Consider the following 25,506-nt stretch of genomic DNA (forward strand, 5'->3'; position numbering starts at 1 on the left):
CATATGCTTTAATAAAAAAAAGATGTAAATTAAATTCGTAAACATGAATTTGTTGTTTGGAAGTGCCGATAAACCGCCATAGTATCCACTAGAAGTCTTGACATAAATATTTGATTGATTTCAAGAGGCTTTAACACATAAAAAATAAAAAAATTGTTTTAAATTCAGAAATTGATTGATTTATATGCAAAAAAATTTATTTAAAATGTATGGGACCTATAGAGATACTTCACACCGTAACCCACCTCCTTTTGAATATTGCACGTGCAGATGTAACGTACACTTTGACCAATATTCAACCTTCAGCCGCCCTTATTCAGCACATCTAACAAATACGACGCATACCTCAACACATTCAAGCAATACACACTATAACAAGGACATGGCCCATACCACTCACAGAGAAGTCACAATTGGCAAAGAGCACAACGCAGATTTTGGAGATGTAACATACGCCAACGCGGCCATGAGGGCAGTCGCAACGCCAGGAGCCTTTGCAGCCCACAAAGCAACGGACCCAGGCGACGCAAATAAGCATGAAGTAAACGGAACGTATGCCCCGACGGGAGTCAACGCGGAAGTGGACAGGGAACTGGTGGGTAAATTCAGCAACTTGTACACAAGAAAGAGATTCCAAGAGCGAGACTCGCCAGTGCTGAGTGAAGGAACGGATCTTACGAACTGCGAGGGCGCGACTGACTCAGGAGAGTATCTGGAGCGCCTGCACTGCTCGTCCTGCGACAAGCCACTACTGATGTACACCAATTTAGATTTTAAGCTCTTCGATAACTGGGTAAATTACGTATTCTACCACAAAGCGTTTTCCCCGTCGATACACTCAGGAACATCATACGAGCAGGAGGCGTTGAGTGAACACGGCTCCTGCAGCGACCACAACGTCACGACTGAAATAATGACAGAAAGGGAAGAAAACGATAAAGTAACAGCAGAGGGAGCAACCACAGAACGAATAACTGATGGAACTAGCGATAAGGATCCTCATCAAGCACCAGGCAAGAAGGACGGATTAGAAGCACCAGACACAGCGAGTGGCGCAAATGAGGGAGCCTTTGAGGAAGGGGGAACGACGTTTGAAGGAAAGCAGCAAACAGAATACGTAGATGAAGGTGAAAACGAGTACGAGGAGGGAGGTTACGCACCAATAGCATACGAAAACGAAAATCTGAGATCAATCGGAGACATCGCAGGGTCGATACTGATGTCAAGCGAGGAGACGCTCTTCTCGATCATTAACGCAATATCGCCAGGAGAACAATGCACAAGCGAGAAGAATCAGCTGTTCGACAGCGTCAAAAGGTTCCTGCAGTACTGCCTCGGAGAGGACACGATAGTACACCTGACGGGCTCTACGGCGTACGACATCGACATCGACTACTCTGAGGGGTCGAGCGCACACTGCAACTCGGACCTGGACATAGTGCTCCTGAGTAACGCGTTCGGAGGAGACCCCCGAGTGATACTGCAGAAGGTGTACAACGAGCTGAGTAACATGCAGCACGTGCTCAAGGAACGCAACAAGTGCCCGATCTGGGTGCTGGCAGACTCGAACATCAAGCTGGTGGAAACGGCGAAGGTGCCAATCGTGATCATAGAGACGAAGAACGGGCTGCTGTGCGACATATCAGTGAACACGCTCTACCCCCTGCTGCACACGGAGCTCTTCAAGAGCTACATCGACGAACACCCGATGGTGCGCCCGCTGATGCGTATAATAAAGCACTGGCTGCTCGTGCGAGGACTCCCGACGATGAAGGAGGGCGGGTTCCCGTCGATACTCTGGATGTCGCTCTTCTGCAACTCGCTGGACGCAACGATGGTTAGCGCAGTCAGCAACCTGGAGTTCCTGAGCTCGCACTTTGGACACCAGGCGAGCACGGATAACGCGGCGCTGAGTAACCTGGAGAACGCAGGAAGCCACAGCGCCGACAGCTCCGTGAGCAACTCTGCAGCCCACGTCGCTGTCAGCGCGGGCGAAGTCGCTCTGAGCTCGGACGCAGCCGAAAGTGCACAGGCACCGACCTCTGGAGCGGGCGCTGAACAAGAAGGGAAGCAGGGAGTGGCGAGTCCAGACCTGAAGGACAACGGGACACAGCCTTCCGACTTAGCAGGGGCCGCTCATCCGAGGAGAAGTACGCCCTTTAACACGGCAAACTACAACTACGCAGCAGCGGCAGCAGCGGGCATGAGTCTCGGCGCGAACAGCAGTCAGACGAACCACAGCAGTCAGCAGGGCTCGGCGGTGAACCACGTGGGAAGCTACCCGCACGACGGCGGCGCGTACGACGAGTACGAGTACAAGGAGGAGGAAGAGGAAGAGGAGGAGGAGTACGACGAGCTGAACATGAGTGAGACGTACAGAGAGATGTTCGCAGGAGAGTGGCCGGGAGGATGCTCAATAGGCCAGCTCTGGGAGCGAATGCAGGGCACCAGAGGAGAGTACGGAATACTCTGCTCGCTCGAAAAGTGCTTCCTCAACCTGTCGAAGGGACTGAGCGTCATGGACATCGTGAGCAGGTTCCCGCACATCAAGAGCGGAAGCGACTACGGAGGAATGTCGCTCTTTTGCAAGAACGTTATTCGCCTGATCGAGATGGAGCCGAACGTGCCCTTCGGAACGTGGCTGGTCTACTACTACGAGCTGAACAGAGCGAAGGAGTACATGTCGATCTTCTCGAAGCGCCTGGAGATTCTAGTGACGCTGCTGGCGTTCCTGCGCCTGCTCTGCAACAACGCGAACAGCCTGGAAGACCTGAAGACACTGGCATCGGGAATTCAGTACACATTCGGCTACGACCTCTCGTACCTCTGGACGGGAGCGCCGGCCTCACGCGACTACAACTCGCTCTACGTGAACAATCAGTACAACCTTAACGTGAGCGTGGGCAGCGAAGGGTCGGAGAAGCAAGGAGCGGAGCAGCAGGACTCAGCGGCAGGAAGCATGGCGGCGAGTGTTGCTGCAGCAGGAAGTATGGCAGCAGGGACCCTGGGGTCGAGTCTGGCCGTAGGAGTCATCGGAATCAACAGCGCAAGCACGTCGGCAGACAGCACGCTGAGCGCGAGCATGGGCGGCAACGTGGCGCCCGAAATCGAGAGTGAGAAGGCCGCAGACTCAGCAGGCGGAGGAGTGGCCGCGGCCAAGAGCGGGCTGGAAAACGCAAGTCTGGCGTCGATCATGGACGCGTACCTGGCAAACGTGGCCTCGCTGTTTAGAATACAGCTGCGCTGCGACGACCCGGAGGTCGCAATTAAGCTGCTGATCTACCACATGTTCCAGCACTTCAAGTCGATCCCGAACGAGATCTTCGAGCGCGTGCAGGACAACGTCTACTCGATCCCAGTCTCAATAGAGCCGCCCTCGCCAATCGACGAGGTCCCGGACTTCGGGCACAGGTTCGAGTGCGGACTCTGGGACGACTCGGGCTGGTACATCGTAGTGCTGCAGGAGCGCCTCTGCGTGGTCAAGGTGATCAAGATCTGCATCGAGTGGGAGTTCTGGTGGTCGAAGGACTTCGTGAGCCGCAGGGACACCAGGTCGATCTTCCACGGCTTCGTATACAGGCAGCTGCGCCTGGACCTGAAGAAGCAGACAAACTACTCCTCGTTCTCGACCTTCTCAGTCAACTCGCCCTCGATCCTCGTGAAGCGCGGCAGCCTCGTGCTCTTCAACCCCTGCGACATCGTGAGCAAGCTGCACGTGCTCAAGGTGGTCAAGCACGAGCAGTACATCAGCCCCTCGCTCTACAGCACCGACTTCTACACGGGCGTCAAGTGTCTGTACGTGCTCCCGGGCTTCGAGGTAGACCGCTTCATCTGCTTCGAGCAGATCGCGCACAAGCTGAAGCACTACGTCGAGTTCAGGCCTCACGTGACCTACTGCAAGCTCTGCGGCATTGTGAACATGAAGAAGATAAACACGTACACCGAGAACAAGATTCCGCAGCGGAAGCTGCGCAACGCCAAGTACGTGCTCTGCAACCAGAAGTACAACAACATTTACAACCTAATGCAATCGAGACACGCGAAGTGAATTTGCTTAAATTTTATCTACGTGCCACTCCACTGCTGCTAGTTAGCTCGTCCACTTAGTTTTTGTTAGTCCACGCTGTATTGGTTAGTAATTTAGTCTACTTAGTTTTTGTTAGTCCACGCTGTATTGGTTAGCTAGTTTAGTCCATTTAGAGTACGTAGGAGTTACCAATACTGTTGGTGGGAGCGTACTACTACTGTTGGTGAAAGCGTACTAATAGTGTAACGACATAGCATTATAGAGTAACGACATAGCATTACAGAGTAACGACATAGTATTAGAGTATAAGGAGTACTAGTACAATTAACTCAAAACTTAGAGAATCCTCTTGTTCGACACGCTCCGCTTCACGTACCAGAGCGACACGACGGAGCAGATGAGGATGATTGAGAACTGGAGAACCGCGTAGAGGAGCAGGCGGCCCTGCGCCTTCTTCGTTGCGATCATCTGGCGGTTGTTGTGGGTCCAGAAGTAGCGGAACTGCGAGTAAATGTTGTCAATGTGCTCCTCGAGCTTCTTCACGCGGTTGAACGTGTTCTCGACGTGCTCCGACTTGAGGATCGAGTGGTCGTCAGTGCCCGTGGCGAACGTGACGTACACGGGCGTCATCCAGTGGGAGTTGGTGAGCGCAATCTCGTAGTTTCCCACCATCTTCGCCTCCAGAGAGAAGAAGCCCTCGGGGGCGTCGTGGCTGTACAGAACCTCGTCTAAAAAGCGGATTAAGGGGCACAAGGTTGGGCTGCGACCGCGGCCGGTCAGTGTGCGCACCAACTGCCGACATTGGCGCGATTTTTAACGGACAGGGGTAAAAATAAATAAGCACATGTATTCTGACGCAGACACTTACTGATTGGGGACTTGACGGTCACGAAGACCCCGAGGTAGTCGTCCCGCGACTGTGTATAGAACATGCCCTTGATCGTAGTCGGCTGCTTCGTCACGCTCTCGTAGAAAAGCTCAGTCGACTTCGCGTCGATTGTCAAGTTGACCAGCGACTTGGGGTGGAAGTTTCCCATCTTCTCGGACCACTCCGTGTAGTACGGGTAGTCGGTCTCCACGACCTCCTCACGCTCCAAGGAATCCTCGACGTTCGGGCTCTAAAAGGAGAATGAGTGGCTTATTTGGGCGAAACACGGTTCACTACGGCCCTAGTTTTCGTACCTGGCGGCTGTCGATCACCGTAATGTCCTGGTTTGCCAGGGCAGCGCCTACACACCGTTCTGTGAGTTATCGGACTAACCTGCTGCAAGCAATACTAAACTTATGTATTTCATCTATGCTACCATGTACATTTATAAATCGTAAGTGAATTAACTGTGTTAGTAGTGCCCGCGGCGACACCACTTTATCGTCCTCGACACCCTTTTTTCTTGGCGGCTCTTTCACTCACTCTCCGCCTCCTTTTCCATGCTCTTCTCTACACTGCACTGCTGTCGTCCTGATCGTTGGCCACGCTGCCCATTTCGCTGTCGGCTGCGCTGGCCGACACACTGTTATCTGCGGCCCCGTTTTTTCGCTGCTCAAAGCCCTTTTCAAGAACTTCGTCGAAGACTTCCTCGAACCCCTCCTCAGAATTTTTTTCAAAAACTTCCTCTGGTCCCAGCACTCCTTCCGCTTCGTTTTCCGTGGCGCCACTCGCAGTTGCCTCCTCCGTTCCGTAGTTTCCCTCCGCGCTGACTCCCATGGCTCCGTACTGTGACATCTGCATCTTCATCATTTCCTCGTCCTTGATCACGTACTCTGCGCCCATTTCTCCTCCAAACTGGCCCATCTCTGCTTCGAACTGCTCGTAGGTTCCCTCGTAGCCGCCCACTCCTGGTGCGTACTCGCCCATATTTGAGTCATACTGTCCCATATTTGCTTCGTACTGGGCCATGTCTCCGTCGAATATGTTCAGGCCGCTGTAGTTTCCATAGGCTCCTGTGTACTGCGTCATGTTTGTCATCTGTTCTCCCATGTTCATCAGGTTTTCCATGTTCGCCATGGCGCCCACGCCAACCATTGTGCTCATGACTCCTGTCATTGGGTTCAGCGGATCGATGGATCCCATGCCCGTCTGACTCATGCCACTCATGCTTCCCATGGAGCCCATGCTTCCCATGGAGCCCATGCTTCCCATTGGTCCCATGCCACTCATTGATCCCATGGCTCCGAGGCCTGGCTGCGTCATGCTGCCGCTCGCGCTGTCCATCGAGCCCATTGTGGCTATGTTGCCTATGTCCGTCATACTCGCCAGTCCCGGCATTGCTCCTACCCCTTGCTGCCCCGTGCTGCTGCTCACGTTCACGTCGGTCCTCTGCGTCTGCTGCGTGCCCGTGTCGAGCTGTCCTTGTTCCTTCTGTAACTGTTGACCCTGGTTTAACTGCTGTCCATACTGACCCTGGTGTAACTGCTGTAACTGCTGTGTCGTCTGCATCATCTGCTTCAGCTCCTTCAGGTGCTCCAGCTCTATCGGCTTCCCCTGTTCCACCAACTTCACCAGCTCGTTAAGCTTCTCGAGGTTCTTCGCCTGGTCCTGCTGTCCCGCCGCTGGCGCCATTTCCTGCTGACCCGGCTCTAAACTCGTGCCCTGCGCACTCTGCAGCTGCGTCTTTTTGGACCCTCTGTACCCTGCTTTGTGCTCGCTCAGCAGTCTGTCGATCGTTTTACAGTGGGCCTTGTTTTGCACGTGGTTCTTGATTCTGTTTGACAGGTCGTCGACCAGCGTTTGCGACACTCCTCTCAGCCACGCGTTCTGCGAGTGCTCCGAGTTGTAGGTTTTGCAGTTGATTTCGAGCAGGAAGATGTCCTTCACCAGGTCCTCCACTGACCCGTAGTCCTTCGAGCGCACTCTCGACTTAAGCAGCGAGAGCCACATCGGCCTCTGTATCAGCTCGTAGTAGTTCGGCGCGATCGCCTCCGGCACTCTCGCCACGAAGGGCCTGTAGCGCGCCTCCTTCTCTACTGTGGCCAGTATTTTTGCTATTATCTTCAGGTCCACTGAGCTCAGCTTCGAGGACTCGCTCTGGTCCTTCGCCTCCTCTCCTCCTCTTCTTCTCTTCGAGGCCAGCTGAGGAAGCGCTCCTGTGCTCCTGTGCTTTCCGTCGAGGCCCAGCTGCGTCGAGGAGTCTCCGCTGAGGACGTGCAGGTCTGAGGCCTCCGTGTCCGAGTCTGCCATCTTCAGCGCCCCCATGTTACTCTTGATGTGCTCCTTCGTGTTCCTCGACACTGCTGCCCTGCTCGTGATCAGTCCGTCGTCGCTCGAGTCCTGGTCCACCTCCTGCTTCTTCTGCTGCTGCTTCAGGTACGCCTGTTCGTGCTTCATCTTGTCTCCTGCGTACAGTGGGCACTTCGGGTTTGAGGCTATGTGACCTTGCTGTCCGCAGTTTCTGCACACTCTCTTTCCTATGTTAACTCCGAACACTGTTTCCGCCGGGATTTGCGTCTTTCTTCTTCTTGCGCACTGGCTTCTCCACTCCAGCACCTTCGCTATGTTCTTTTCTCCGTACACGAAGACTGCTCTTTCGTTTCCGAACGGCTCTGAGGGCGTCTTTCTGCTCTGGCGCAGCCACATAAGTCCTGGCACTGGTATCAGCTTCTCATCTTCTATAACGTCCTCAATTTTTTTCTTCAGGTTAAGTGACTCCTTCAGCAGCTTCAGCTCCTCCTGCTCCTTCTCCAGCTCGTCGTACAGCTCCTCTCGTCCGAATCCTTCCTTTTCACTCGCTCCTTCTCCTCCCCTCGTTTCTGTGCTCTTCTTATCTTCCTCCTCTTCCATTTTCATCACTGACATCAGCGAGTTAAGTCTATTAAGACTCAGCGGCGAGTATATTGCTGTTTGCGCCAGTGACTCTTTCTGCTTCTGTATTATCTTCGTGAGCTGATTTTTGTACTCCTGCGGCGGTATTCTGAACTTGTTGAGCGGGTCATCTACGTTTTTCGCTGCTCCGTATCCGTCTCTGTACTGCCTCACCAGCGCCACCTGGTCCCACCTCGGCAGCGTCTTTATGATCGCCTCGCTCACTCCGTAGAGCTGCAGTCTCTTCGACAGCTCGTCCATGCTCAGCTTCCTCAGGTCCTCGTTGCTTTGTCCCACCAGGCTCATGTTGTACACGTTTCCTGTCGTCGACGCGCTTCCTCCTGTGTTTACTTGTCTCTTGATCAGACTCAGTGCCAAGCCTGAGTTAGACGGGTCTCCCAGTCCGTGCAACGAGAACTGTCCGTTTCCCTTGAGCACCATTTTAACGTCGTGCGTTATGTTCCAATTAGACAGCTTAAGCTCCTTTTCTATGTACTCCACTTTCGAACTAATGTTTCCTCTGTTTCTACTACGCTCCTTCGTTTTCAACTTTCTTCTCTTCGCGCTCCTCTCATGCTCCCTTTCTTTCTTCACTGACTCCGAGTTCTTATATTCCGAATTGACTTTCGACTCGTTTCTTTCATCTCCTGTGCGTTTTATTGATCCCCTCTCCCTTGTGGAGTCAATGCCGTCCTCACCCTTTTGCTCTGTGTCATTGACGTTACGATAGCTAACTCCACCTGTGCCGCTCTGCTGTGTCACTTCACCTACTATATCCCGGTATTGGCCGTCGTTGCTGTTATCTAGGTATTGGCCGTCATTGTTGTTATCTAGGTATTGCCCGTCATTGTTGTTATCTAGGTATTGGCCGTCATTGTTGTTGTTTATGTAATGGCCGTCCGTGCTGTTATCTAGATATTGGCCGTCCTCAATGTCATCCAGGTTAATCGTTTCCAGAGTGCCTATGTTACCGCCACTCCCATTTACTCCTTCCATTCCGTCAAAATCTGACTTATATGCTTCCTTGGCTTCACAGTTACTATGCGCATCGTTGCCTTCTACAGCTTTATAGTCCCTATTTATCTCATCTGTTTTCCCTGACTCTACCTTCTGCCCTTCTTCCTCCATTTCTGTGCTCGTCAGCGGCGGGTGTCCGTACAGTGTGTATTCTTTTATCGGCAGGTTAAAGTACCTTATTTTTTCCTTGATGATCTCCTCGTCCACGTTCAGTGTCGCCATTCTCGTGTAGTACCTCTTTTTAAGCTCATTCAGCTTCTTCGTCGCCTGTGCTATTGAGCTTGCGAAGTGCACTTCCTGCTGCGACAGTATTGAGGACACTGAGGCTATTCCGTCGTGGCTCTTCAGGTGCGTGATTCCTCGCGACTTTAGCCTGAACCTCTGTGCTCTTGTGCTTTCCAGCGAACATATTACTTCCGGCTTTATTGTCGACTGCAGTGTGTTTTCCAGTGCCTGTGGCCTCGTGCTGAACACTGCCGTCGCTTCTATTTGCTTCAGCACTGCTGTTATCTCCTTGTCCGGCAGCAGCGGGTAGAACTTCTTCCTCGCCAGCTTCTTCAGCTTCTTCACGTCCAATCCTGGGTACATCATTGCCATCTTGATCACCCATGCTTTCAGCAGCAGCTTATTGTCGTCGGTGTAACTTTTACTCTTCGGGTTATGTATTAGTACCTTCGGCTCACACTGTCCCACTACTCCCAGCACCAGGTTATCGTCCAACGACCTTATCCTCATGATTTCCTTCCCTTCGTTCAATACTACGCTACTATTTGCCTTCGTACTCATTCCGTTAACACTCCCGTTCTTATATTCTGCTCCCACTGACGTCAATTTTGTTCTCACCAGCAAGAAGTCATACATCGTCGTCTTTTCACTCGTTATTTCCTTCTCCGGTTCCTCGTTTTCTCCCTTTTCATCATTGTTATTGCTACTAGCAGAGTTTGTGTTGTTATTGCTACTAGCAGAGTTTGTGTTGTTATTGCTACTAGCAGAGTTTGTGTTGTTATTGCTACTAGCAGAGTTTGTGTTGTTATTGCTACTAGCAGAGTTTGTGTTGTTATTGCTACCAGCAGAGTTTGTGTTGTTATTGCTACCAGCAGAGTTTGTGTTGCTTATAGTGCTATTATCGCCCCGAGTGTTGACGCTGTTGCCAGCACCGCCATCTTCCCCATGTGTGTCATCTGCAGTCCCAGCCTCGTGTGTGTTTCTGGCACTGCTTTCCTCAGAGGGCGCTTCGGCGCCAGTCTCGTCGTAGGGGTGCGCGAAATCGCCGTCCACGAGGCCTCTGTCCCAGTTTATGCTGCTGTACCCGCTGCTCGTGGCCGCGCCGTACTCCTCGCTCGCGCGGTCCCCGAAGCGCGCCTCCGGCTGCCTGTAGTGCCTCGGGTTCGACGTCCTGTAGAAAATGGGCGCCCTAAACAGCGTGTTTTCCAGGATGCTCTGCGTCTCGTTGTTTTTCAGGCGGTGCTGCACTCCGAACAGCTCGTACTCCTGTGCGTAGGTCACGTTGCCGAGCACCCCCTTCTTGTGGCTCTGCTTGAAAATGCCCTCTCCTGCGTTCGTGTTAATGTACGTGTCCACTCGCGACGTCATCCCCAGGTTATTCATGAGCAGCGGGTACTTTTCGACGTACTCGAGCAGCACCAGCTTCGTGTCGTCCGCCAGACTCAGGTCTTCCGAGTTGACGAAGTAGTTGCTGCAGTGGTTCTGCACTCCCTCCACTATGTCGTCTTCTCTGAAGTTCATGTTGATCACTGACCTTTCCACTGTGTACACTTCCCATTCCACTCCTGCTCCCTCCTTCTCAAGCTCTTCTTCCCAGTAGTTCGGCGGCGTATATGATTTCCCCTTTTTGTGCGCTCCCTCCAGAGCCCCGTATTGTTTAACGTCACTGATCCCTGCCGTCTGATTTACTCTGTTTAATGCTCCCATTTCTGTCGGTTGATATCCGTTAGCGCCTGCCTCCTTTCTCTCGGGTGCACCTTCCTTCGTTTCCTCTGCTTTTAGTTCCTCTTCCCTCCTACTTGCTTGGCCTCTACCATCCACGTTTCCGTATTCCTCCATTCCAACCTTCTCTCCTTCACCGTCTTCTGTGTGTGGGACCGTGTTAGTGGTGGGCGACTGTGTGTTTTGTAATGAGACTGCGCTCATGGATTGTGTGTTTTGTGATGGACCAGTGCCAATCGACAGTGTGTTTTGTAATGAGACTGCGCTCATGGATTGTGTATTCTGCGATAGACCACTGCCTATCGACTGCGTAGTCTGCGTCAACAGTGATTCTGCTCCCTGGTAACTCGATGTGTTCGTCCCTGCCGACACCTGCCTGACGCTCTCTCCCTCCGGCTCCTGTTCCTTCTTCGACTCACTCTTGTCCGTGTACTTCCTTTTCCTCAGCTCTCTTTCGATGTCGTGCGTGTAGTAAATTACGCTCATTTTAAACATTCCTGTTCTGAAGTCCATCCTATGGAACCTTGCCAGCTGTATCTTCGCGTTCTTTCCCACGAGCGGCAGTATTCCCACTATGTTTCTCGCCACTCTCGTGTGTATCAGGTCCCTCTTGTTGAGCACTTCGTCGTCCTGTCCCACGTCGTGCGGGTTCGAGGCTGCGTAGTGTGCGTCGAACGAGTGGTTCAGTATCCCCAGGTAATCCGAGGTCCTAAACATCGCCGCCACTTCGTCGAACTCGTATACGAAGTCGTAGTTTCTCGACGACTCCAGCGCAGTCTCGTTGTCCAGACAACTCAGACTAACTCCCTGGTTAACCAGCTTCAGCCTCTTCTGCTTATCTATTCCTTGCAGTCTCTTTCTCCACTGCCTTCTCACGTCACTTTCCTTCCCTGTCAAGAGTGCTTCTTCTTCTTTTCCCAGTTCCTTTTCCAACTCCTTTTCCAGCTCCTTCACCACTTCCTTTCCTTCCTTCACTTCCTTCTGCTCCTTATCCTTACTTTCCTTCGCCGGTCCTCCCGTTTCTCTACTCGTTCCTGCTGCGGTTACCGTACTATTAACTCCTGTTGCTTCTTCCAGCAGTGCCACCAGGTCATCCTTTTGCGTCTTTTGCTCCTCCTCGTTTCCGAAGGTGTACAGTACTTTCGACGTGTTCAGGTCATAGATTTGGCTGTTAACTATGTTTGACACTTCTGGGTGATCATAGTGCATCAGCAGCTTCATATTCGTTTCTGCTACTGCGTATAACTTTTGCACCTGTCCTACGTTTTCCTCCTCCTTTTCATCTTCTTTCCAACTACTCACTTTGATTTTAAACTTCTTCTTCATAATCTGGTCGAACTCTATGAAATGCGATATTGTCAGCTTCTCTTCCAACCCACTTCTGTACTTGTACCACTCGTATCTGTAGTCGTTAAGGTCAAATTCTCTATTTAACTCCTCCAACTCTCCGAACATTTTATATCTATCTTCTTCTCTTCTCGTTGCATCCAGTGCTGATGCCAATGACATTTGTGTTGCTGTGTTATACAAATCTGCATCAAACTCCGTTTCTACATTCGTCATATGCTGAGGCTCATCATTCAACTCCAACACCTTTTCCAACTCCACATTCAAATCATACTCTTCTTCTCTTTCTTCTTCATTCTTCACTCTCATTACTATCTCCTTCTTCATTCCATTCACATCTACTACCTTTTTATTATATCCTTGTTCAACATTTATTCCTTTTTCCCTCATTTTTTCCTCTTCTTCTTCTACTTCTTCAAATTCTCCTAATATTCCTTCCATTTCCAACTCATCTTCAATATTTGTTTCTCTATGTTCCTTTAATTCTTTGTCAAATTTCTCAACGTTCTTCGTGATCACTTCACCGTTTACTCCTGTATTTAATCCTTCCTCTTTATCTGATTCTGCTGATGTGTCGGAATACCATAAATAATCTACACATGATTTAATTTTTTTTCTTTCATTTATTCATGTTCATTTACCTTATACCTAATAACAGCTACCATTTACTGTTAATTGTTACTATTAACTGTTTATAACTATTCACACTTGAACTAACTATTAGATGTATATATTATATGACTACTATTCACAGTAATACCAACTATCATTATAAAACCTAATATCACTACCATTTCTATCTTTTTATCAATAATTCACCTTACCTTTCGTGGTTGATGGTTTTGATATTTGTGTTGGATAGTCGATAGTCTGGTATGGGTACACCTTCGTCTCCTGCTTCGCCAACGTCTTCAGTGCCCTTTTCAAATCCTTCATGTCCTTGTTCTTCAGGTCCTCTTCTGTGAACAGTCTTATTTCCATTGATAGGCCCTCCGTTTCCTTTATGTCTCTGAACCTGTTAACTGCCCATGACGTTTCCGGGTTCCTTATGTGCTTCTTCTTGTCCGCGTCTTGTACTTCTGGCTCCGACTTTTCATGTTCCTCGTTTTCTCCTTCTTCTTCCTCCTCTTCTTCCATCTCTATGCTGTCTTCTATTGACACATCTCCTTGTTTGTACATCACTTTGTTTCTTTGCACTAACTCTTTCCACGACTCTAGTTGGCATATCTCTCTCAGTTCCACTGACGCTGTTATTCCTTTAAATGTTTCTTGTGACTCCGATTGTCTTCTCTGTTGTGTGTGTTTATGCTTCGCTTCCTTTTTCCCCAAATCTCTGGACGAGTCCTTCCCTTTTGAGAAATCTTTCCCTGCTCCTTCCTTCGGCACTTGTTGTGTGAATGGGAACATTGGACCCATTCTCCGCGGCTGCATCAGCTTCGAGTCTGTCAGCGACTCCTTCTTACTGTCCATCATTGACTCCGGCTCGTATCTGAACATGTCCATTGTGCCTTCCTCCACTCTGTTAGGGTCCTCCATTTCATACTTTTGGTCCGGTTCCTCGTTGTTACTTCTACTTGTGTTTGATATGTTACTCAAGCCCTCTGGGAACACTGGATTTTTGTTACTAGAAGCTGAATCTGGCGCTGGGAACATTTCATTCATTGTACCATTGTCGGAACTTGAAAACTGAGGAAAACCTCCTCCAGCACCCGTGTTTAAGTCGAAAGAAACACTCGTGTTTTGTAATTGTGTTCCTAGTCCATTGTTTGGTGGCTGATGTGGATTCATATGGGACATTGCTGGAATCTGCTGTGTAGGTCTGCGATTTCTTGGAAACCGCTGATATTTTATATCCTCAGGATTATTTTCATAATCAGAATCACTCAATTCCATATTTATTGTGTATTTGTGAATTTACTGGCTGATTTATATACAAAATCATACAAAACGTTAAAATTCCAGCAAATTTTACAGAAAACCCATTTCTTGTATAAAATAAATTTATAAATACAACTATACAATTATACATAAAAAATACAACACATAAAACATTAAAACAATATAACATAACACCTACTCCAATCTGTGTGATGCAATGTTGTAAAGATGATACACCATAATATTGTAGGAATCAAACACTATCATTAAACTTCTCATGTCCTTTCAACCATTATTTTCTATTATATCTTCAATCAAGGTATCTAACAACGAATCTTCTTCACTAGCCATTTCCCTATAGTCTTCTACTCTAATATGGTCGTATCTGCTCATTTTAATGAATCATTTTCTTGTAACTTAGCTTACCCTACTAAATGTAGAATCCCATGTGCTAGGAGTAAACACATTCTCGTGTTAATGTCCTTTACTCCTTGTATTCTCCTTGCAACTCCACCACTAATACGTGTCGTTAAAACATTAATAAATACCTTTTACTCATTTTAAGAACATCTTTTGTTTGTATTCTTTCATCATTCAATTCCATTTCTGACATTTTTTCAATATATTCTGTAATTGTTGATACATGGCGTGTGTTTACTTACTTACTTGGGCAAAGGAATATCTCTCCCAGGTGATACTGTTCTTTACTTTTATACGGTGTTCTATTTAAGTGATATTTCGATTTAATGTATCTGAGTTCATCTCTTATTGATATTATGTCCGTTGGTTTATCTTCCCCAAGTTGTTCATGGTTAATTAATCTCATGTTGGACTCATCTTCTATGTATATATCAAGCATAAAGTCTTCCAATCTAAAATTAATAATTTGATTTTTATCAATTGTGTTTAAATGGCTAAAATAAATAAGTGTGTAAAGTCAACTCAAATCACTCAGTGTGTATAATTAGACTAAAATCAAATAGGTACTATAGGTTACTTTAATTTTGCTCTATAAGTCTTTGCTGATTCTAATAACTGTGTTTCATTTATTTTAAACTCGTTTTGATTGTTGGTAATTGTGATTCTATCGTCTCGATAAACATTCGATTTTTCTACAATATGAGTATCCTTTTCATCTTTAGAATTTAATGTATTTACTTTAATTTTATTGCAATTACTGATGAACCTTGGAAGGTTGCACAAAATGCTATTATTTAGTACAAAATTTAATGTTTTATTAACATGTGTACATTCCACCTCAATATTTAAAAATACCGATAATACTATTAATATAAAAACCAATCTAGTTTTAATATCAATTTTTTTTATATAATACATTAATAAATTAAATTAAAATTATCAAATATTACCAACAGTGTGTAAATTCTGGTGTCGATTAGATTGTTGCGATTTAACTGCTTACAGTCGTAACATCCTGATGCATATCCGCAATTGCTAAAAAACCTTAATTTCCTTGTACTTACATGATATTACTATTGAGAGGTATCCAATACCGATAATTGATGCTATGACGAGTGTTACTAGCCTAAAATCACATATCTCAGTTCATCATTACATTTGCGGCGTTTCTTTTGGTGGCAATATCTCTCCAGTTACTCTCTAAAAATTAATTTTAAAAATTTCCTACTGATTAATTCCTTTTAAAGTTGGAATCCTATCCGCTAATTACTTTACTCATACCTTTGTTACGAACGACGTGCCTACATTAATTTGTTTAAATACTTAAAATACATTTTTCTATTGCGATTGCCAGCTTTTCGTCTTGTAGAAGTGCTTGACACATTGGATATATGGTTGATATTACCTTTGCACTCAGGTACGGTTCAACACCTACTCACATTATCAACACTCATCTAATCACACCTTTGTCATATTTTATCAGCACGTCTGGCTCCTGCTTCGTAAACAAGAGCAATATTCCATCGTCACATCTTTCGTGGCTCAGCTTCCACCTTTCCAACAACTCGTCTGCCAACGTGTTAACGTCCTCCTTCGCTATTGAGTTTATTATTGCAACTCCGATTCTAAATTATTTACATTAAAATTTAACATCTAATTTTATGTTATTCCGGCTGTTTTAGCATTTTACTTGTATGGCACTTCTCCGTATCCTTCACAGTGATGTGTGGAGCTAAGTCTCTCCAAACTGAGCAATTCTAAGAATTTTCATCGATTATAGACATTACTTATAATTATCTACCCCTTTAGTTATCTTCCTATTAACTTTACCGTCTATTCGATCAGCTTCTGACGTTTTCAGTATTTTATCTGAACATACAATATCTCAAAACTCTTTCTACACACCTGGATCACATATATATGATTCTTCCACGTTTATTCTGTTACATTCTATTGGATTCATGAATGGGTTTGGGAAGTTTTCCAGGGTCGTTTTTTTTGTTACTATTGGCTCATCATAGTCTGCCAAATTCGGCGGTTCTTCATTCGGAAGCATTTCATTCATATCTATTTTATTTATTATTAAGCTACTCTATTCGTATACTTTTTATACACTATTATTATTATTAAATTAACTCCCTAGTATCTATTTTTTACTTGGAAGTGCTCCCAGTTCTAACATGATTGTGTTATTCACTTTACATTCTCCACATTTACTCAACTCATGTATAAATATGATTTTTACTATGATTTTTATTATTATTTTATATTTTAAACCACAACTCATTTTTATCATACATTATTTATTCTGGTTTATTTAGGACATCACACCATACACACTTATCAGTTTACATTCCACATTATCATATAACATAGTAGAATTTGATACACATTAGCTTGATTTTAAACTTCTTTTGTGTTTTTGAATCCATCTGTTTGAATTTGGGTTCCCTTTTCCCAGTCCAATCGGCACGTGGTTCAGCGATGATATTATGTCGATTGGTGAAATATTGTTTTCCTTCGTGTCCTCCTATACGTTTATTTGTTTTATGTCACCATAGGATCTGCCTATCTTACTACCTATCAGCGTATCTATGCCTTTACGTTACTATCTATCTATCTATCAATGTATCTAGTAGACTAACTCCGTAGAAGTGTAAAATCGAGTCTTTTTTTTCTTTGCGATTGATTTGTCTCATGTAATTTTTAAATGCTGGCATTAGCATTTGATCTTCGGCAACAATGTATGGCTTCGTGTTTCTTCCTGTTGCTGGCTTCGGCTGTGTGTATATTGTTCCTCTTGTGTTAACCCACTTTCTCGTGTCTCTTGCCACAATTTCTCCTGATTCTGAGTTTACTGTTACTGGCACCTTATCCACTGTTGCGTTTCCGCATTTTGCGCAGAACTTTCTCGATGTGTTTGGAAACACTTCATAGCATGCTCTAAAATTAGTGTTAAATATCGGTCACACATAAATTTGCACACAGCGACTATGATTCTAACTACCTTCCCAGTACTTTCTAGATATTAACTATTTATTTACCTGCACATTTGTCCCCATCTTCTTATTGTCCTTGCTATAAATCCGTCCAGTGTTATTACGTTTAATCCCATTTGAATTAGCACGTTTTGCATTGCAAAATCTGTGGTCATACAGCTTACTTTTCTATCATCCTTATCCGATAAATCCATATTATAGCTATTTACGTTATGTGATCCGATCCAGCAGTCGAATCCCACTTGACTTTCAGTTTTGCGGTTTTTGTTTGATTTTTCTTTACTCTTACCTACACATTCATGTTAATATGTTCGTTTATATAATTTATTTTAATGTAAATAATTACTTTTAAATTATGACTGCAAGTAGTAACAATTTTAACTAATAATTGTGGTTAAATGTATTACCTTTGGGTGTTTTATCTATTTTAAGCGTCATTGGAGTCTCTCTCAGCTTTGATGTATCTCCAGATTCAATTTGCAGTCTTCTTGTTAACGCAATACATTCTATATCAACCTTAGATAAATACTGCAAATCTCCTGTCAAAGATGCGAACTTTCTGACAAAAATAACATCCTCATCTGCGGGCTCTCTGATCACGGGCGTAAACACCGTTCTAATTACAGCTTCCAGTGGATTCTTCTGACGATACTTTTCAAGTTCCATTTGTATTCCTGGAGTCATGTATATTTGACTACCAGATCTATCCAAATAGGTTGAACGGCAGTATGCTCCAGTATCCACAACTAGGGCTCTTTTAAAATCACTAGAGGGTGGATCAAGGGATTCTTTTAGTGAATTTAAATCCATTTTAAATTTTATATTTTAATTGTACAATTTTATATGTTACTAATAAAATAATAAATTGAAATGTTGCAAAAATGCCAATTTAAAGTATTTCAAACAATACTGGTTAAGTATCAGTGAATAAACCATTCAAATAATTTGTATTTTTAAAATTTAAATAAACAATTTATATATCAATATTAATGTAATTAAAATCTCAAATAAATTTTTGATCATTTATGGAAGGCAGGCACTACACCATTCCATAATTTAATTATGTTATTTTAACACAATTCACTAAATTTATATACGTTAATTTATTTAAATAAAATAATGTCGACTGATAACTTTTCTAAGTTAGGCGCAAATGCTTTTGCAAAAATGGAGAAGGTGGTACGTGTTTCATAATTGTGTTAATCAATTTATCCTTAGAACTCTGAATTGTTTTGTTTGACTTACGGTTCAATGGTAAGTCAATTGGTCCGGGATAAAGAACACAGTGAGGCCGTTAACGATCATTTGATGGAAATGTACGTTTTTGAAAACAGTTACATATTTTTTGGTACACGCACTTTCATTTTATCTAAGATCCCCAACTTTCAACGTAAATTAAATTTGTAATCTAGGGGAATGAGTATTGGAAGTAAATTGGTCGATGAGGTCCTGGCTAAATTGGGGTGTGTGCCCTGCACTGATTTTCGGAGCACTGTAGAGGCTATCGCAAAGGTTCTTTGTTCGACTTTAATCAATGTGTAGATTGGCTTTAAGATGTTTCTGGGCATCTCTGGGAACGTGGTGGACGTTGACCCCGAGAACAATGTGTACAACATTTCGTTCCAGGAAAATCCACTGGATCAGTTTGTAGAACTTCCTGAAACTCTAAAGGACTTAAACTACTCTAATATTTTTTGCGGAGTCATCGTTGGAGCTTTAGCACAGGTTTACAACATATAATAGAACTGTAAATATGAACATAGTGTAAGATGTTGTTTAAACGAGTGACTTATGCTGTTGTAGTTACAAATGAAGGTGCAGTGTTACTTTGTAAAGGACATGTTGAAGGGAGATGACACGTACGAAATGACAATAAAGCTCGAAGAGGTAGTGAATATTGGTTAATATATTAAATTTTTAGGTTGTTAAAGAGTCCTTGTCCGATGAAGAATAAGTACACAGTAAAGTGTAAGTATCGCAATAAAGTGTTCATTAAATTGTACCTGTTACCTAGTCTTCCTCGTCATCATCTTCATGGTGGTCGTTTTCATCTTGTTCGTCCGTGGATTCGTCGTCCTCATCGTCCTTGTCATCCTCGTTGCCATTGTCAGACTCTTCCTTTTCATTTTTTTTGACATCTTTGGATTTCACAGGTTTAGACTCGGGTTCCTCCTTGTCCTCTTCCTTTTTAACAGGCTCAGGTGCCGGCGCACTGGGTGGTGCTGCGTAAATTATTTGGGGAGGTGGTGGCGGCGGTGGAGGGTCAGGCGGAGCAACGAGATTTACAATTCCCTTGGCAATCGGAGCAAGAAGACTGCCCAAAAAACCAAGAATCAATTTACGATTTTGAGGGTGGCCATCTGATCTTAAACCATAAGCATCTAAATTCTAAAAAATGTGCCAATTTGTAATACCTGTTCTAGTTCCTTTACACATCTACCGTCTTGAAACCTGGATAAAATAAATATTAAGCCTAATGTTTTAGTACAATTCATGTTTAATGAAAGTTTAAACACATGTTTAAATTTATTTTTAAAAAATAATATTTCATTTTAACTGGATCTTTAATTTTGCAATATTCCAGCTGTTAGTGTGCTGCCTTATCTGAGATACGTTTGAAAGAAAATTCAATTATCAGATTCCAAATTTAAAACATAGACACTAGTATGTTAAACAATAAAGTAACAAATGGTTTAAATCTCATTTTAACCCAAATTCAGATAATTTTACGAAGATAATATATTATTGTACCATTGAGTCAAATAATTTTCATCTTTGGAATTTTCTGAGAATTTTACAGTGACTATGTGTTTAAATTGAATTGAACAAATTTGACTAGGATAAGTATATACATATTTATTTATAGAACTATGATATATAAGCAAATTCACATGTATTTATACACATATACATGAACAAGTATATATGGTCTAGTACATATGGTCATACACACCAATTTACCAAATACGTCACAGTATCAACACGATAATATTAGTTTTATTTCCTAAATGTTTCCATTGTGAGTTTTGATTTAGCATTTCCAAAGTCTCCAATTTGGTCTGCGATATCACTTGCCACTGATTCACTTCCCTTAAGTGCCGATGTTTTTAAGTCGTCTTTAAACTTATCAAATCCTTCTTTTACATCATCTTTGGCTCCCTGCAATTTTGCCTTTGCAGCTTTTCTTAAGTTCCTGGCCTCACCACTAAAATCTCTGCCAATATCAGAGAAGCCAGTATATGTTTTTTTGAGCTCCCTCTTAGTTTTATATTTTGTACCCTTAGCAGCACTTGATGTTGATCCTTTTGCGTCATAGAATCTAGGCCTGGTACTTTCGTTCAACTTACTCGCAAGTTTATCTGCCTCCCTTAATAGTTCTTTGGTTGCTTTATTTATCTTTTCCTGAGTTTCTGATGGTGATTCTGCAGAAACCTTTTTGGCGCCAAGGGACTTCTTAGTCAACTTTAAAGTAACACCAGTAGCACCCTTCTTAGTCTTCTCAGCAGACTCTTTTGGTTTGTTCGACTTAATTGCAAATACACCCTTTGCCGATTTCTTTAATGATCCAAGTTTCTTACCAGCGTTGTCCTTGAACTTCTGGTATTTAGTCTTAGGAGGTGCAGGTAACTCATAGGGTTCAGAATAAATATGTTCACTGTAGCCAGCTGGTGCGTGTTCTTTGGTGAAATTACCTGCGTCTATCTCGGAATAAATCGGTTCTCCATATGGATTATATTCATAAAGGTCTTGTTCAACAGGGAATCCATAAGATGTGTAAAAGGTTTCTTTAGTGGAATAGGGGTTAAAAGCTGGCTTGCTCTTCGAAGGTTTTATTGAAGCATATACAGGATTTTCAACTAGCTCCTTCTTCTTATAGTTTCTTGGGGGTAAAGCTGGTGGTTCGTTAGGTATTTTAGGCACCGTTCTTCTCTTTTTTGGGAGAGGTGGCCTTTCTTCTGATTCACCGAAACTTTTTAAAGATTTGGGTACATCATAGTGTGAATACCTAGCACAATCACAATTGCCATGACATTGTTTTCTTGCGATTTTCCTTGGCGATGGCTACACATAATTTAATATAAATAAATCAATCACAATTACATAAGCACTCATTACACACACTCATATAAACTAACAGTTGGTATTGGAGAAGGTGGTTCCACAGCCTTCACCAGTATACTACTGGGACTTGAACTGATTATGTCTCCAACAAAGTTTGAAATTAAAAGCAACACTAGCGATTTTTTAACTGTAATCATTTTTAGCAATCAAAGGTAGAATTGATAGTTGTAATGTACAAATGTATACTATTTATATTATTGCAAGCTATATAACCGATTTAATTTTATTAAATAATTTTTCTTTATCAAAATTAAATAATAGAAAATAAAGCTACTATAATTATAGATCTGTGAAAGGCACATGAATCAAGAGAAAAATATACGATGACAGTCGGATCTAGGTTTGAAATAAAAAATTAATGGGAAATGAATTAGGGAAGGTAACGTGAGATGTGTGAGTGGATGAAAAGGAATCTTATAAGAATCCAAAAATATTAATTTCAACTTAAAAAATTAAGATAAATAGCAATTCAAACAAATAAAAAACAACAATATTTATAACCAAAACAATTTAAAGACTTGTGTTTAAATATATCTGTTGGTTTTGACATATAAATCCTAGTTTGACACGGGAGTTTTACAATTGTGTAAAACAGATAATATGTGTGTTTATAAAAAAAATTTATGTTTATCGAACCCACACCATATAAATCATTTATATATTTCACTTTAATAACTAAAATAATTTTTTAAAATATTTATTTTATTAAAATATTTAATACTCTGTCCCCACACATTATTTTTTGAAATATTTACATTAAACAAGTGTAACCCAAAGGATTCCATTTTGAAATATAAAGTAAAATTTTAGAACTATATAAATCATATAATAATTTATCCGAAATTTATAATGAAGAATTGAAAATTATAGCTATTACCGCTCTTATTAATTAAGAGTAGCCAAATGAAGAGTATAATGACAATCAACCCTTATTTTATCATCCCTTAGTGAAACAATAGTGTATAATATTAACTAATATACATCTTTTCTCCATAATTATACCGTTGTTTGAAAATTACCATTAAGTAATATTATTTTTTGTTAAACTGTATTAATAAAATGAGTACTGTTACCGAGGAGCCTTTGCTTAAGCAGGTGCGTTTACCTCTATGTATAAATTAAATTTCAGGATCTTTCAAAGCTTGATGTTACCAAATTAACATCACTATCGCCAGAAGTTATTAGTAGACAGGCCACAATTAATATTGGTATGATACTAGCATCATAATTACATAAGAAAACAGCCAGACTAGATAATGTTGTGCAATAACTGAAATAAATGAATACAGGGACCATCGGCCACGTCGCCCATGGTAAATCCACAGTAGTTAAGGCGTTATCTGGAGTACATACAGTTCGCTTCAAACATGAAAAAGAACGTAACATAACAATAAAACTAGGGTAAGTAAAGGCATATTTTAACCATTAATCGGTGTTAATATGGCGCAGGTACGCGAACGCGAAAATATACAAATGTACGAACCCGAACCACGAGGCGCCAAGCTGTTACAAATCTTACGGAAGTAAGAAGCCAGATAACCCACTGTGTGAAAAGCCAGGATGCGGGTACAAAATGGAGCTTAAGAGGTATGATATTTAGAATTGGCACATTTAAGTGCACATTCGTATTCATGTAGTTAAGTGCATATTTACTTGTATACGTGTGTATGTATGTGTTGCGTGTATATATGCGTTTAAATACACACACATACGAATGTTTGTATATGTACTGTGCATATTTATATTAACATGACGCAGGCACGTGTCGTTTGTTGACTGCCCGGGTCACGATATTCTCATGGCCACCATGTTAAACGGAGCAGCGGTAATGGACGCAGCACTGTTGCTAATCGCAGGAAATGAGCCGTGCCCACAGCCTCAGACGAGCGAACACCTGGCAGCAGTGGAGATCATGCGCCTGAAAAACATACTGATACTGCAAAACAAGGTGGAACTGATCAAGGAGTCGCAGGCTCTGCAGAGACAACAGGAAATCAGAAAATTCATATCGGGTAAGATTAGTCTACAAATATAAGTTGGATGCATCCGATAAGGCGTCTGCACGTTTTATGCACCACTAATTGTTTCACAGGAACGGCTGCAGACGGATCACCAATTGTCCCAATTAGCGCAGTGCTCAGGTACAACATAGACGTGGTCAGCGAGTACCTGGTGACGCAGGTGGCAGTGCCGCGCAGGAACTTCGTGTCGCCCCCGCACATGATCATCATCCGCTCGTTTGACGTTAACAGGCCGGGCGAAGAGGTTGAGGCACTGCAAGGAGGCGTGGCGGGAGGAAGCATCCTCCACGGAGTCCTGAGGGTTGGCGACGAGATTGAAGTGAGGCCAGGCATCATATCAAAAGACCCGCAGGGAAACATATCCTGTAAATCCATTATGTCAAGGTAAGTTAGGCCAGAGTGGCCAGCGATATTAACGACTTGTTAGAGTGGTATCACTGTTCGCCGAACAGAATGACCTCCAGTTTGCAGTGCCAGGTGGCCTGATAGGTGTGGGCACGACGATGGACCCTACACTGACGCGCGCAGACCGTCTCGTGGGACAAGTGATAGGCCATGTTGGGACCCTCCCGGATTGTTTCGTAGAGATTGAGATATCATACTACTTGTTAAGGTACGCTTTACAACTACACACCTGCTTACTACTGTTATAGTTATAATTGTAATTATATTTATAGTTATGGTTACTATTATAGTTAATACTAACACCACTACTCTCAATACTATTACTAATAATACGTCCACTTTTATTGTAAAAACCATTCATAATCAACATTATAGGAGGCTGCTGGGCATTAAGACCCTGGATAGCGACAAGAGCACCAAGGTATCGAAGCTTAAAAAGGGGGAGTTCCTCATGATTAACATCGGGTCCACCTCCGTGGGAGGGAGAGTCACCGGAATAAAGCCGGACATGGCCAAGTTCGAGCTCACAGGGCCAGTCTGCACGAGGATTGGAGACAAGGTGGCGCTCTCGAGAAGGGTCGACAAGCACTGGCGCCTGATAGGCTGGGGACAAATTAACAGAGGAAAGTCACTGGAGCTCCAGAAGTACTAATCTGTTTAAATAAAGAAATGTGTGCTACGTGCCCGTGTATTTGTTGTGCCCTTGTATTTATGTTGTGTGTGTACTTGTGTTGTCCCTGTGTATTTGCTCTGTGTGTAAGCGAATATGCCGTGGATGAGTGCGCAGCTGCTGTGTGAACATGTTTATCAACGAGTTATATCCGCTATGTACGAAAGTAACATGTACTAGAGGTTTCACATATAGGCCTAGGGATGTATGTGGGTATAGTATATTATAGTGAACTTTCAGATCTTAAGGGATTGTCGGAGCCGGAAGCATTGGGCGGGCTCTGCCGCCTCACGGGCTTCGAATCCTTAATGTCGCCGAAGCTTCCCAGGTTTTTCAGAAAGTCCGACACCGCGTCCTTGGTCTTCTCGTCCACGCTCGTGTCGAGGAGGCTCCGCAGCTTCGCACTCGCGTGGTTCACGAGGGTGCCAAAGTAAGTCTGAAACAAATACCCTGCACCCCTGAAGTGGTCGGATCCCAGCCAGAAAAAAAAGAGCAGCTTCAGCTCGTAGTAAAATGGGACCACCTTGTGGAAGGGGACCAGGGACTCGGCGTACGAGTAGAGCAGGTATATCGCCCAGTACACGAAGTGGTGGGCGTAGTACACCCCCTTGAGAACCGTGTTCTCAGACGAGGTCGTCAGGCCGACCCTTCTGCCGTACAAATACAGGAACGTCAGGTATCCCGGGTACAGCTGGCACACTCCCAGGTTCAAAAACCAGTACAAACGGGGAGAAATGAAAGAGACTACCATTATATCATATTTTTTCGATCATGTATGCAGTTGTTGCAGCTTTTGACCTTGGTGGTTGTCGAAGGCCACGTTTATGCGTTTCTGTCCATATAAAAGCTTACTT

General features: G+C 43.9%; 11 protein-coding genes across 11 annotated transcripts; 3 read left to right on the forward strand and 8 right to left on the reverse strand.

Annotated features, from left to right (window-relative positions):
- Window positions 1-205: 205 nt before the first annotated feature.
- On the forward strand, window positions 206-4,048 carry TOT_010001242 (conserved hypothetical protein; the record flags this gene model as incomplete). The annotated part of the gene is made up of 5 exons (XM_009690836.1): window positions 206-475; window positions 641-869; window positions 1,041-1,954; window positions 2,099-2,913; window positions 3,016-4,048. 5 exons carry the CDS (start codon window positions 206-208, stop codon window positions 4,046-4,048), a joined length of 3,261 nt encoding a protein of 1,086 aa, XP_009689131.1.
- Window positions 4,049-4,363: 315 nt separating this feature from the next.
- TOT_010000299 (conserved hypothetical protein) lies at window positions 4,364-5,334 on the reverse strand (the record flags this gene model as incomplete). Its single annotated transcript, XM_009690837.1, has 3 exons — window positions 4,364-4,755; window positions 4,821-5,145; window positions 5,332-5,334. 3 exons carry the CDS (start codon window positions 5,332-5,334, stop codon window positions 4,364-4,366), a joined length of 720 nt encoding a protein of 239 aa, XP_009689132.1.
- A 131-nt stretch (window positions 5,335-5,465) lies between these two features.
- Window positions 5,466-14,030, reverse strand: TOT_010000300 (predicted protein; the record flags this gene model as incomplete). The annotated part of the gene is made up of 3 exons (XM_009690838.1): window positions 5,466-12,392; window positions 12,642-12,730; window positions 12,962-14,030. 3 exons carry the CDS (start codon window positions 14,028-14,030, stop codon window positions 5,466-5,468), a joined length of 8,085 nt encoding a protein of 2,694 aa, XP_009689133.1.
- Window positions 14,031-14,300: 270 nt separating this feature from the next.
- On the reverse strand, window positions 14,301-15,353 carry TOT_010000301 (uncharacterized protein; the record flags this gene model as incomplete). The annotated part of the gene is made up of 5 exons (XM_009690839.1): window positions 14,301-14,400; window positions 14,442-14,531; window positions 14,564-14,642; window positions 14,682-14,887; window positions 15,013-15,353. The coding sequence occupies 5 exons, from the start codon at window positions 15,351-15,353 to the stop codon at window positions 14,301-14,303; spliced, it is 816 nt and encodes a 271-aa protein (XP_009689134.1).
- Window positions 15,354-15,750: 397 nt separating this feature from the next.
- On the reverse strand, window positions 15,751-16,722 carry TOT_010001243 (conserved hypothetical protein; the record flags this gene model as incomplete). Its single annotated transcript, XM_009690840.1, has 6 exons — window positions 15,751-15,869; window positions 15,900-16,060; window positions 16,126-16,192; window positions 16,266-16,304; window positions 16,341-16,502; window positions 16,593-16,722. The coding sequence occupies 6 exons, from the start codon at window positions 16,720-16,722 to the stop codon at window positions 15,751-15,753; spliced, it is 678 nt and encodes a 225-aa protein (XP_009689135.1).
- A 105-nt stretch (window positions 16,723-16,827) lies between these two features.
- On the reverse strand, window positions 16,828-18,118 carry TOT_010000303 (uncharacterized protein; the record flags this gene model as incomplete). The annotated part of the gene is made up of 4 exons (XM_009690841.1): window positions 16,828-16,965; window positions 17,081-17,378; window positions 17,480-17,723; window positions 17,842-18,118. The coding sequence occupies 4 exons, from the start codon at window positions 18,116-18,118 to the stop codon at window positions 16,828-16,830; spliced, it is 957 nt and encodes a 318-aa protein (XP_009689136.1).
- A 435-nt stretch (window positions 18,119-18,553) lies between these two features.
- TOT_010000304 (Bet3 transport protein) lies at window positions 18,554-19,339 on the forward strand (the record flags this gene model as incomplete). The annotated part of the gene is made up of 5 exons (XM_009690842.1): window positions 18,554-18,613; window positions 18,653-18,750; window positions 18,847-18,946; window positions 18,977-19,159; window positions 19,238-19,339. The coding sequence occupies 5 exons, from the start codon at window positions 18,554-18,556 to the stop codon at window positions 19,337-19,339; spliced, it is 543 nt and encodes a 180-aa protein (XP_009689137.1).
- Window positions 19,340-19,444: 105 nt separating this feature from the next.
- TOT_010001244 (hypothetical protein) lies at window positions 19,445-19,771 on the reverse strand (the record flags this gene model as incomplete). The annotated part of the gene is made up of 1 exon (XM_009690843.1): window positions 19,445-19,771. The coding sequence occupies one exon, from the start codon at window positions 19,769-19,771 to the stop codon at window positions 19,445-19,447; it is 327 nt and encodes a 108-aa protein (XP_009689138.1).
- A 660-nt stretch (window positions 19,772-20,431) lies between these two features.
- TOT_010000306 (conserved hypothetical protein) lies at window positions 20,432-21,693 on the reverse strand (the record flags this gene model as incomplete). Its single annotated transcript, XM_009690844.1, has 2 exons — window positions 20,432-21,496; window positions 21,571-21,693. 2 exons carry the CDS (start codon window positions 21,691-21,693, stop codon window positions 20,432-20,434), a joined length of 1,188 nt encoding a protein of 395 aa, XP_009689139.1.
- Window positions 21,694-22,615: 922 nt separating this feature from the next.
- TOT_010000307 (eukaryotic translation initiation factor 2 subunit gamma) lies at window positions 22,616-24,634 on the forward strand (the record flags this gene model as incomplete). The annotated part of the gene is made up of 8 exons (XM_009690845.1): window positions 22,616-22,651; window positions 22,686-22,764; window positions 22,846-22,957; window positions 23,006-23,143; window positions 23,315-23,568; window positions 23,649-23,961; window positions 24,005-24,190; window positions 24,358-24,634. 8 exons carry the CDS (start codon window positions 22,616-22,618, stop codon window positions 24,632-24,634), a joined length of 1,395 nt encoding a protein of 464 aa, XP_009689140.1.
- Window positions 24,635-24,691: 57 nt separating this feature from the next.
- Window positions 24,692-25,403, reverse strand: TOT_010001245 (uncharacterized protein; the record flags this gene model as incomplete). Its single annotated transcript, XM_009690846.1, has 2 exons — window positions 24,692-24,849; window positions 24,887-25,403. The coding sequence occupies 2 exons, from the start codon at window positions 25,401-25,403 to the stop codon at window positions 24,692-24,694; spliced, it is 675 nt and encodes a 224-aa protein (XP_009689141.1).
- Between the last annotated feature and the right edge of the window lie 103 nt (window positions 25,404-25,506).

This window comes from Theileria orientalis, chromosome 1, assembly GCF_000740895.1.
Source record: "Theileria orientalis strain Shintoku DNA, chromosome 1, complete genome".
NCBI lineage: Eukaryota > Apicomplexa > Aconoidasida > Piroplasmida > Theileriidae > Theileria > Theileria orientalis.